The following is a 12,501-nucleotide window of genomic DNA, read 5'->3' as shown; positions in this document are numbered from 1 at the left end:
TCCAAGGCTCCCAGGTTCCCTGAAATCTGGACACATCGTTATTGACAATACTTGTAAGTTTATCATTCACCATTATCCAATTAAGTTTTCGTTTTACACAGTCTAACGGGATAAAAGATTGTTTCCAACTTCTGGCTATGGTAATACGAGCCGCCAGCAAGAGGTAAAGAATTAGTTTTGTCGATTTTTTGGGAACGTGAGCGGGTAGTATATGAAACAAGGCCACTTCCGGTGATCTACGGATATTAAATCTTGTTACTGAATATATAAAATTAAACATGCGGATCCAGAACCTACTCACTACTGGACATTTCCACCAAACGTGGAACATAGTACCCTCCTGACCACAGCGTCGGAAACTGCTAGATGATACTGAGGGGTACATTTTGGGTAGGCGAGTAGGAACCAAATAGAATATAAGGCCCGTAACAGCTTTGTAAAATGAGGTCCAAACCCGAACTTGTCTAACGTCTGAAACAAATAGTCCCAAGACAGACTGTCAAACGCTTTCTGAATATCCAGTGATTGCAGTAGAATTTCCCTTTGTGATGACCCATCCCAATTGGACTGCACAGCTAACAGTAATGCTAGAGTCCGATGAATTTGATCTGATGTTTGTCGACCGCTTATGAAACCAGACTGGTCATCATGAATATATAGGGCCAGAAATTTATGGAGATGTAGGGCCAAGATTTTAGTAAGAATCTTTAAATCGCAATTAATCAAGGAAATTGGACGATAATTGGAGACCATAGAGGCGTCTATGAGAGGCTTGATGACACTGATGAACGCCCTATTTTCATCCGGGAATACCATACCCCCATCCAGCAAGTAATTAAAATAGAGGGCCATATGGGGCATCAGAATATCAGGGAAAGCTTTATAAGTATTGGGAAGACCATCCATTTCTGGGGCCTTATGAAGAGCAAGAGATTTTACAGCATTCCCGATTTCGTCACCTGAGATAGGCCGTTCCATCATCTCCCTGTGGGCCTCCTGGAGGGGGGGAAGCAAGACAGACCCCAAAAAGGTGTCAATAGATAAAGAAGTACTCCCCTGGGGCGAGCAATAAAGTTTAGTGTAGAAAGACTGAAATTTGTGGAGAATCTTACCAGGATCCTGGGATAGCGAACCATTTTCCAATCTGAGTTTGGGGAGAGCCGTCTGGGAATGCCTGGGAGTCAGCTTGCGTGCTAATAAAGTGCCAGGTCTGTCCCTCCAGGTAAAGAATTTATGATTAGACCAACAAATCTGTTTGTCAGCAATGGTAGTAAGACATAAATTAAGCTCCAGTTGGGCCTAGTCAAGTTTAAGTAACAACTGGGATTTTGCTTATGTTGGGTATCCAGGTCATCGTAAATTTGAGTTTGAGTTGTAAGTAGGTCATTTTGAGCTTTTTGAAGTCGAGAAGAAAGTTGAATAAAACATCCCCTGACCAAGGCTTTATGAGTTGCCCAATTAACTGCTGGGTTCGTGTCCTCTGCTTTATTGAGATCAAAAAATGCTTGCAAGTGTGAGGAGATTTCCCGACAATGAGAGGGGTTACCCAAGATTGAGTCATTTAGACGCCAATGAAAAGTCGTCTTACCAGGTGTCCCGGATGACAAAGTTATAGAAATTGGGTCATGGTCAGACCAGGACATGGAGAAAATTTTAGCAGTAAGAAGTCTGGGGAGTGAATGTGTATGAAGAAATATATGATCAATGCGGGAGTAACTGGTATGATCCCTGGAGTAATGAGAGTAATCTCGAGAAGTAGGATTAGCTTCTCTCCATGCATCAATAAAGTCATAGTGATATAATAGTTGGGCCAACTTATGGCTCCGTCTAGAAGGGGGCTGAAGCGTAACGGTTTGGGAACGATTCATAGTCTGGTCCAGTGCTAAATTGGAGTCACCGGTCAGAATAACATCACCCTCAAATTCCCTGGCCATAGAGCGTAGCAGGGACTGAAAAAATTCCACCTGATTAGTATTTGGAGTGTAATAAATTAGAAAATTGGTTAGGTTTCCGCCCAAGTGGCCTTTTACCAGAAGATAACGCCCCTCCTTGTCCCGGACAGATTTAGATTCGGTAAAGGACAGTCGGCGAGAAAAGCAAAGAGCCACCCCCCGTTTTTTCTCCGTAGCATTAGCAAAAAAGCAAACAGGGTAGTTTTTATGGATATATCGCGGAGAGAAGGAGGGGGGAAAATGCGTCTCCTGCAGGGCAATAATATCCGCCCCAAGGGAGTGGTACGAACTAAAAGCCTGTATGCGTTTGAAGGGGGAATTGAGCCCCTGAACATTGTGAGAAAGTAGACGAATCACTCCTCTAGTGGACCGTAGGGAAGTCATTATAAACAATCAAGGAACTAAGTAGGACAGAGACCCTCCATTCCTGACAAGTGAAAATATTCTGAAGTGTCTCTAAATGTCACCAGCTGACCCCAGAAGAAAACAGAGAAAGATAAGAAGAGAAGAAGTGGAGAAAAAGAAATGAGAAAAGAAAAGACATGCGGAGCACAAAAAAACGCACGTCGAGTAACCCAACAGCGGTACACGGAACAATACTAAATAAACGAAGTAGACTATGTACCAAGAAGAACAGAGCAATAGCCCTGTAGTGGAATGGATCTACCCAGAGAAGCGATCAGAGAAGAGTCTTCCAGTCAAGGAGAGCGCACCGACAGTAACAGTAACCCATCCAAAGTTTAGTGCATATAAATATGAGCAAAACAATCGAACCTTCTTAAATTATATTCAGCAAACAGATGCAATGTAATGGCAGTGGCCAACGTTCCCCAGGAGCCACAGAGATGCCACTGCCTATCAAAAAGCACAGTGAAAGGACCCCAAAAGGATAAGGAAGTTCAAGAGGCCTTCTCAGGTGGCTTCTGTGATCCCCTCTTCTTAGAATTTGGCATAGTCCACAATGGTGAGAGCGGCGGAAGGTGAGAAGGGGAATGGGATGCTGAACTGCGAGAGATAACACCCAGCTGAAGCAGCATGTTGGATTCAAGACAACACAGGGGTCTCATGTATGTGAGGGGCTTCAGAATAGATTTTCCGAGTGGAGAAAACAAAGTTTTTGGTTTTCTTCCAGTTTTGTAATTCCCGGACAAGGGTTTGTTAGTCCGGAGGCTTTGAAGAGATTGGGTAGGACGAAGCCTCTACCCCTGTGCCAAGGTCTTACCTGAATAAGGCCCTAAGTCTGATATTTCTGCCTGCTACCTGTATTATGGCCCATGTTTCTGCCTACTACCAGGACTGATATTTTGGCTGTGCTGACCATATGTCTGCCTGGACAACTCATTTGGCTGTTGCTGACCACATGTCTTCCTGCTTCTTGGACCAATGCTTTGGCTGTGCTGGCAATATCTCTGCCTGCTTCCTGTAGTGACAATGGACAGTATTCCTTCCTGCTGCCTGGGCGATTCCTTTCGCTGCCGCTATATCCCTGCTTGCTGCCTGGACCAATGATCTCCTCTGTGGACAACTGCACTACTAAAACCACAGATAATTTTTGTTTACCCTTTGCTCAGCAGAATGTATTTTGGGCTGTAATTCTTGGTAGGTACATGCTATGTTTTAGAAGCCTGAAGGTTCTACTTGGATGTTGGGCCTCTGGATGTGGCAAGGCTGTGCAAAGTCTTACACATGTAGTATTGCCATACTCGGAAGGAGTAGCATAATGTATTTTGGGGTGTAATTCTTGGTATGTATATGCAATGTGTTAGAAATATCTTATAAATGGACAACTTTGTGTACAAAAAAAATACATTTTAATTTTCTTTCCACATTTTCCGAAAACTTGTGGAAAAATTACATGTTCAAAAGACTCGTTATGCCTTATAGAATATACACTGGGGTGTTTTCTTTCAAAAATGGGGTCATTTTTTGCTTAATTCGACTGTCCTGGTGCTCCAGGGCCTTCACAAATGTGATAGTGAGGAAATTAGATTTGTAATTTATGTCTCTAGAACTCCTGTAGGTGCTACTTGGATGTTGGAACCTTGTATGTGGCCAGGCTGTGAAAAAGTCTTACACATATGGTATCCCCATACTCAGGAGGAGCAGCAGAATGTGTTTTGGAGTGAAGCTGCAAGTATGCATATGCTGTGTGAGAGGAATAACCTGTTAATATAACAGTTCTGTGAAAAAAAAACTAATTTTATTTACTTTCTTAATTTTCCAAAGAATTGTGGGAATAAAATTACAGGTCCAAAAAACTCACAATGCATGTTACTAAATACCTTGGAATGTCTACTTTCCAAAAAGTGGTCATTTGGGGGGTATTTGTACTGTGCTAGCTTGTTAGTGTCTCAAGAAGTGAGATAGGCCATCAGTACATCAGGTTTGATCAGGTGTGTTCAATTTTCAATGATTGGTACCTTTCCTTGAAGACTCTATAACTTCCACACAGGCCAAATAATATACACCGATTGGGATTATTTTTACCAAAGCAATGTAGCAGTATATATTTTGACCCAAATTTATGAAGAAAAATTACTTATTTGCAAAATTGCAAAGCAGAAATTAAGAAAAATGCGGGGTTTTTTAAAAAAACTTTTTGACTTTTTTAATTTACAGTGCAAAAAATAAAAACCCCAGTGCTAATTAAATACCACCAACAGAAAGCTCTATTTGTGTGAAAAAAAGGGCAAAAATTTCATTTGGGTACAGTGTTGCATGACTGAGTAATTATCAGTCAAAGTATGAGAGCGCTGAAAATTGGTCTGGGCAGGAAGGGGGTAAAAGTGCCTAGTATTGGGGTGGTTAAATAAAAGACAGCATTTTGGCATAATCGGTCATATTTTCAGTTTCAATGCCAAAATGTCACGATTACTGTTCATGTGGCAGCAACTCTCTGCAGTTGCACTTTAATGAGGGGGATGACTCAAAAACCTGGAAGAATCAGCTGGCACCCAGATGACATCAGACAACAACATGGCCATTCAGGACCCGCTGAGACAGACAGTGGCTTACATCACACAATGCTGTATTCGATGGGTGGATGAGTATGTTTTTTTGGAGACAACCGAGCATTCAAGATAAGATGGTGAAAACATTTGTAAAGGAAGGGAGAGAAGTTCCTCTTTAAGATCAATGTTCCTCAACAAGCCCGCACAACGTACCTGTCCACAAGAGCCACTCATGTCTCTGAATGTTGCACCAAACAACCTCAAGAGTTGCTGAAAGTTGTGATTATCATATTCAAAACGGTTTCCAAACACTATAGAGCAGATGACATTGGAAACAGCCTGGTTTAGGAGGTTGGATGGGTCAATGGATTTTTCTGCAGGCAAATTTTGAAAACATAGTTATTGTATAGGTTTACAACACTTCATACTTCACACTGTGTAGTTATGACACCATTGCCACATATGAGTGCTTTGGAAGGAGGCCACATGACGGACAATTCTAGAGAAGTCCCAGTCACTAATTCCATTGTGGTGCCTATGGGCACAAGCCTAAGGTGCATAATAACAATCCTGCTCTGGCTTAGAGGAATAGGTACAGTGGATACATTAATTTCCCAACTGGGACTACATATCAGCCATAGCTGAACCTCCAAAACTAACCCCAATCATGGGCTATTGTACATGGGCATATGAGAGGCATTCACTCTGCATTTTGTATGCATTTGCCATGCATCTAAGAAAAATTCAAATCTTCAAGAGTATCTCTTTAGAGTACATATATATAAAGTTCCTAAAATGCAGTAGGTGGCCCACATCTGATACCCTAGGAAACAATAATTAAGTGTCAGAAGGAGGACTTTTGTTATTGTCTAATGTAACCAAACAGATTTTTCACAATTGGATTGAGTGTTATATGAAATAATAACAGTTTTCCTTCAGATGTATATATAAACTGCTGAGTAAACTGTTGGCGCTATATAAATCCTGTATAATAATAATAACAAGTTCCATTAGGGAACATCAAGGAAAAATGTATCTACTTTTTCCTGAGAAACACTACTGAATTTTTTTATTTTGAACTACGTGTACATTATTTTCATATTCCATCCACACAGAGCGGACACCATACCTTCCAGAGATTTGATCTTTGCCACCAGGAAACCAGCCTCTTCTTGTATACGCTCCTCAATAGATTTCTTCCCCATCCCAAAATCTCTGAGCGTGGTAAGTGAAAACCTGCGCAAATCTTTCCAGTGTTCCCCATTGCTGAAGACCAGTCCTACAAAACAATAATCAGACGTACGTCAAAGGAGTGAAAACTGCAGTTGTCATATGCAAAGTGCAATGACCTCTAACATCCATAATTGCTTCCATTTAAATGGATATTAACTATTTTCTCTTCTAAAGTTCTTGTAAATGAGGCGTCACTGCCAGACTACATAGCCAGGTCCTTGTGACTAGAAAATGAAGAACAAGCAGCACATATACAAGCTATCCCTCAGCTCTCCCAACATATGGCCATTACCCAGTCCTATGTCCATTACTCAGTCCTCCTGCTCCTCGACCTCTCTGCGGCCTTCGGCACAGTCAACCACCCCCTCCTCCTTACCAAACTGCACTCCTTTGGCATCAGGGACGCTACTCTCTCCTGGTTCTCCTCCTACCTATCCCAATGCTCCTTCAGCTTCACCTATAACGCTGCCACCTCCCCCTCTCTGTTGGAGTCCACCAAGGCTCTGTCCTCGGACCCCTCCTCTTCTCTATCTACACCTCCCCCCTTGGCAAACTGATACACTCCCACGGCTTCAACTATCACCTCTATGCCGGCGACACACAAATTTACCTCTCCACCCCCCACCTCACCCCCTCACTCTCCGCCGGCATCGCCCACCTCATGAATGACATATCAGACTGGATGTCGCTCCATTTCCTCAAGTTAAACCTTTCCAAAACCGAGCTCCTGGTTTTCCCCCCAGCCCGCACCCCCCCTCCTTCCTCTCCATCACTACTAGCAACGCCACCATCAATCCCACCCCACACACCAAAGTCCTTGGTGTCACCCTGGACTCAAACCTTTCCTTCAACCTCATATCCAATCACCATCAAAGTCATGCATGCTCCAGCTCCGCAACATCTCCAAGATACGTACGTTCCTCACCCCAGACACCACTAAACAATTCGTACACCTCCTCGTTATCTCACGCCTGGACTACTGCAACTCCCTTCTCACTGGCCTACCCAAACAAACGTTATCCCCACTCAGCGGCTAGACTCATCCACCTCACCAACCGCTCCACATCTGCCGCCCCCCTCTGCCAATCCCTTCACTGGCTCCCGATTGCCCAGCGCATCAAATTCAAATTACTAACTCTGACCTACAAAGCCATTCACAACGCCGTCCCAAACTACCTAACTGACCTGATACCCAAATACCACCCTACCCGTGCCCTTCGCTCCTCATAAGACCTCCTACTCTCTAGCTCCCTGGTCTCCTCCCCCCACGCCTGACTGCTGGACTTCTCCAGGACTTCCCCCATCCTCTGGAACTCCCTACCCCAATCCATCAGACTGTTACCTACCCTCCTCACCTTCAGGCGCACCCTGAAAACCCATCTCTTCAGATAAGCCTACCCCACCCTCACCTAACAACGGATCTCCTCCACTTCTCCCACCACTCCATCCCCCACAGCCACTTCCTCCTGTACCACTATCCCCTCCCTCCTAGATTGTAAGCTCAAAAGAGCAGGGCCCTCGAACCCCTCGTGTATTGTATTGTTACTGTTTTGTCTCATATTCTGTCCCCCTCGCTATTGTACAGCACTGAGCAAACCCTTTGGCGCTATCTAAATACTGTATAATAATAATAATAATAGTAACATGTTCAATGTGGGCCTGATAGCAGTTTACAAAGCAATATATCCCTGATTGGCTTCTGGTGCTGCTCTTTACATCTCAGTTTACATCTCAATTACATGGGTCTGGAATTTAGGTATTTATGATAATTATATGTAAATACACATTTAAAGTAGGACGTGGGTCAAACCTTGGATGGGAATCTTTTCTGCAGGGACAGACAGCAAATAAAGTACTGTTAGTAACAGAATGAGGCACATTAAAATGTATTTCAGGTTTCATTCCTTTCACACCCCATCCCTTTTGTACGAGAACTTCAAAAGTCTGGTGAAAAGTCAACTATACTTACACTGCTTGCATTTAAAACATGAATTTAATGACATACTAATGATTGCAGAGCTTCATTAATGTGTGTCTTTTTATACTCCTAGAGTTCAGCTTTAAGGATATTTGTATGAGTCAAGAGTCGTCTCAGTTCACTTGATTTTCATTACTTAATGAATGAAACTGTTCTTTATCAATGAACTAGAAGTCTATTTATTACATCCTGAATTTGAAGGTAAATGTGCAGTCCCTGGTCCACAGAGCTGACCTGTTTGTCAACAGGAACTGGGCTATGATCACTCCTTCTGTCCTACACTTCCTCTCCTCCTCTCAAGTATGCAACCAGAGAGAGAAGTGGAGGAAAGCCCTGACCACCACCCTCAAAATCACAGAGAAGAAAAGGAAACTCAACTGCTGTGAATTGTGGGAAGTACTGAGCATGCTGGGTGCAACTATGACTTGTGGTCCAAAGGAAAAGTAAACACTGCTCTAGGTGGTGTTACTGGATCTATCCAACACACATAGAGGTGCTCGCCTCCGGAGACAGCAGAAAATCAAGGAAACTGGCTGCACACTCCACTAAAATGTTTAGGTTCATTAAATCATAATAAATAAATACATATCACAACACTGGCACACAAAAGAAGGAAAAGTGAATGTGTTTTGTAACTCTTTAAGCGCTTATTCATAACCGTCTGCTTTAATAAACATACACATTTTAGTGGAGTGTGCAGCCAATTTCCTTGATTTTCAACTGTGACGTGTGGGAGATGTAGTACCCAGACAGACTCGGTTTGTATTACAGATTGGCAATGGAACTACACATAACAGCAGGACTAGGCTCTGTGGAAAAGAAAGTCTATTCCGGGGCTCAAGGCAGATGTGGTGAGGACATTATGGGAGACATACTAGGCTGGAAACTGTTGGTAGAACATTTTGCCATCACATCTGATGTGAAAAGAGGCAGAGTAGCAGACACCTCCTGGTACACGAAAATGCCACTGTCTCTGACTGATGCTGCTGCCTGTTCATTGGGGAGAACGCCACTGTTCCTGATTGGTGCTGCCACCTGATTGTTATGGAGAACACTGCTGCTACTGACTTCACTGAGCAGCCAAAGCAGAACAGAGGGAGACTAACTGTCTCCCCAAGAGATGGTGAGAGACTGCTGGCCAAACCCTACTGCATCCCATTAAAGAGAGAACCATTAGGAAGAAATTACCCTGGGCCCCAACATGCTGGACAGTAGGGAAAGGGTTTAATACTGACTGGCAGACTGTTATTGTAACATTGTCTCTTAAGCAGGACCCTCCCTAGTATAGAGTTTAGAGGTAATTCTCTGGAGCATTGACTTATTACCAGCTGTATAACCCAACAGCTACTGTTTATACACTGCTCAAAAAAATTAAAGGAACACTTTTTAATCAGTGTATAGCAACAGGTCAATTGAACTCCTGGGATATTGATCTGGTCAGTTAAGTAACAGAGGGGGTTGGTAATCAGTTTCAGCTGCTTTGGTGTTAATGAAATTAACAGGTGCACTAGATGGGCCACAATGATACGATCCCTAAAACAGGAATGGTTTTACAGGTGGAGGCTACTGACATTTTTTTCACTACTCACCTTTTCTGACTGTTTTTCACTAGTTTTGCATTTGGCTAGGGTCAGTGTCACTACTGGTAGCATGAGGCGATACCTGGACCCTACAGAGGTTGCACAGGCAGTCCAACTCCTCCAGGATGGCACATCAATATGTGCCATTACTAGAAGGTTTGCTGTATCTCCCAGCACAGTCTCAAGAGCATGGAGGAGATTCCAGGAGACAGGCAGTTACTCTAGGAGAGGTGTGCAGGGCCATAGAAGGTACTTAACTCATCAGCAGGACTGGTATCTGCTCCTTTGTGCAAGGAGAAACAGGATGAGCACTGTCAGTGCCATAAAAAATGACCTCCAGTAGGAAACTGGTGTGAATATCTCTGTCAGAAACAATCAGAAACAGACTTCATGAGGGTGGCCTGAGGGTCCGATGTCCTCTAGTGGGCCATGTGCTCAGTGCCTGGCATCATAGAGCTTGATTGGCATTTGCCGTTGAACACCAGAATTGGCTGGTTTGCCACTGGCACCCTGTGCTTTTCAAAGATGAGAGCAAGTTCATCCTGAGCACATGTGACAGATGTGAAAGGGTATGGAGAAGCCGTGGAGAATGTTATGTTGTCTGTAACGTCGTTCAGCATGACCGTTTTGATGGTAGGTCAGTGATGGTGTAGGTAGGCATATCCATGGATGGATGCACAGACCTCTACAGGCTAGACAATGGCACCCTGACTGTCATTAGGTATTGGGATGAAATCCTTGGACCCATTGTCAGACCCTACGCTGGTTCAGTGGTCCTTGGTTCCTCCTGGTGCACGACAATGCCCAGCCTCATGTGGTGAGAGTATGCAGGCAGTTATTGGAGGATGAAGGAATTTATACCATTGAATGGCCCCCATGCTCGTCTGACCTAAATCAAAAAGAACACTTCTGGGATATCATGTTTCAGACCATCCGACACCACCAGGTTGCACCTCAGACTATCCAGGAGCTCAGTGATGCCCTGGTAGAGATCTGGGAGGAAATACCCCAGGACACCATCCACCATCTCATTAGGAGCATGCCCCGATGTTGTCAGACATGCATACAAGCATGTGGGGGTCATACAAACTACTGAGTACAATGTTGAGTTGCTGCAATGACATTTCAGCAAAATGGACTAGCCTGCTGCATCATTTTTTCACTTTGATTTTTTCTTTGAATTCAGTTCTCTGGAGGTTGATAAATGTAATTTCCATCAAACGATGGGGCATCCTTACGTTCCTAACCCACTCCATATCAGTATTGATATCCAGCATGATATTTTTCCCCATTGAGAGCTGATGTCCTAGATTGTAAGCTCCAAGAAGCAGGGCCCTCGAACTCCTTGTGTATCGCATTGTATTGTTATTGTACTGTCTCATGTATTGTCTCCCATTGTAATGTACAGCGCTGAACGAACTGTTGGAGCTATATAAATACTGTATAATAATAATGTGTATAATAATAAGTGTTCCTTTAATATTTTTGAGCAGTGTATATTTGTTGGCCAACTGCATACCCTGTTTGCTGTTGTTTTATATCTTTGTTTGAGGGGTTGTTACCATTTTTTTTCTCTGGTTGCTGCATATATATTGTCACAATAATATCCACTCTTCAGTCCAGGTGTGTCAGAGAGTGTGGTGCTACTTGCAGTGTTGTGGGCTCTGGGAACAGGGGACCTGAGAAAATACAGAATCCTTTGGGATTAAGCACTAGTCACTCATAAGTCATGCCTACTATGCTTACCATGTCCTTTGAAAAAATCTTCAAAAGCTGAATTTCTTCCACGTCCACTAAATTCTTCTGCTCGGTCCAGTAATGCCTCTTTTACAGTTTCATAACCGCTTAGGACAACAATAGGATTATGGCCAAAATAAACAGTATATATTGATCCGTATTTCTCTGCAAACTGAAATAGAATATGAGAATTTTATTATATTTGGCATATATTATAAAAAAATAGGTTCTTACTGACTACAATTTAAAAACATGGAGACTAGAAAGATCATCACTGTTGATAATCATTGGCATTATAGCTTTAACAAATCAACCTGTATACTTTGCCCATCACGACCCAATAAAAAACCTGGACAATTGTTGAAATGGTAATGCCAAAGTTTTGTTGATTTCAAACAATATGTGTCCAACAATAACGGCAAACCACTGTACAACATACAAATTATAGTTGTCAACAACAAATCAGTGCCAGCCACATATGAATTGTGGACACCCAATGTGACATGGCTTAAAGGCCCACCTAACAGTTTAGGACAGACATCTAATAAAGTATTTCTAATCCTAAAAACAAAATTTTAATGTAGTGCAGTCTACTAGTCCTTAGTTGTGGTGTCTGCACTAGTTTTCTTGTATATCATTGAGGTGATTCTGTCAGTAACATGCTTCCAATCTTGGGAACACAACTCTCATACACCCTTCTGTATTAGGATAACAGAAAAATAATAGGATCATAGGGGAGTCTAGATCTGTCTGACTTCTGAGGCCTTTCGTGTTAAGACCTGGTCAGTATCCCCTCTGATGATGTGCCTTAGCACGAAAGGCCTCAGGAGGAACTGACAGCCTGTGACGCCTCATTGCCGCTCTGACCACAAGGAGGTCTGGTGGCCAGCTGCATTTTAGGTCAGTAACACATTTTTATTCACTGTGTTTTCTGGCATTTGCCAGCACCATTACTGACCTGCCTTGTACCGAGTTTCTTTTACCAATAAAATATTTGACATACTACACTATGGGTACTCTCCCACTTTTTGCCCCTCATTGAGGGGTCAGCAGACACAGCTACATACTAC

The 12,501-nt window shown here is 43.0% G+C and overlaps 1 protein-coding gene across 1 annotated transcript in view; it reads right to left on the bottom strand.

Annotated features, from left to right (window-relative positions):
* LOC149445153 (cytochrome P450 2G1-like) overlaps window positions 1-12,501 on the bottom strand; it is a 34,890-nt gene that overhangs the window by 11,871 nt on the left and 10,518 nt on the right. The window contains exons 2-4 of the mRNA XM_089654217.1: window positions 11,441-11,603; window positions 6,033-6,182; window positions 5,117-5,277 (exon numbers count right to left, since the gene is read on the bottom strand). Coding sequence (XP_089510343.1) covers window positions 5,117-5,277; window positions 6,033-6,182; window positions 11,441-11,603 — 474 coding nt within the window. The remainder of the gene's footprint in view (window positions 1-5,116; window positions 5,278-6,032; window positions 6,183-11,440; window positions 11,604-12,501) is intronic.

Source organism: Staurois parvus, unplaced genomic scaffold, assembly GCF_062004578.1.
Source record: "Staurois parvus isolate SC_StPar_1 unplaced genomic scaffold, SC_StPar_1.0 ptg000746l, whole genome shotgun sequence".
Taxonomy (NCBI): domain Eukaryota; kingdom Metazoa; phylum Chordata; class Amphibia; order Anura; family Ranidae; genus Staurois; species Staurois parvus.
This window is presented reverse-complemented; position numbering and strand designations above follow the sequence as displayed.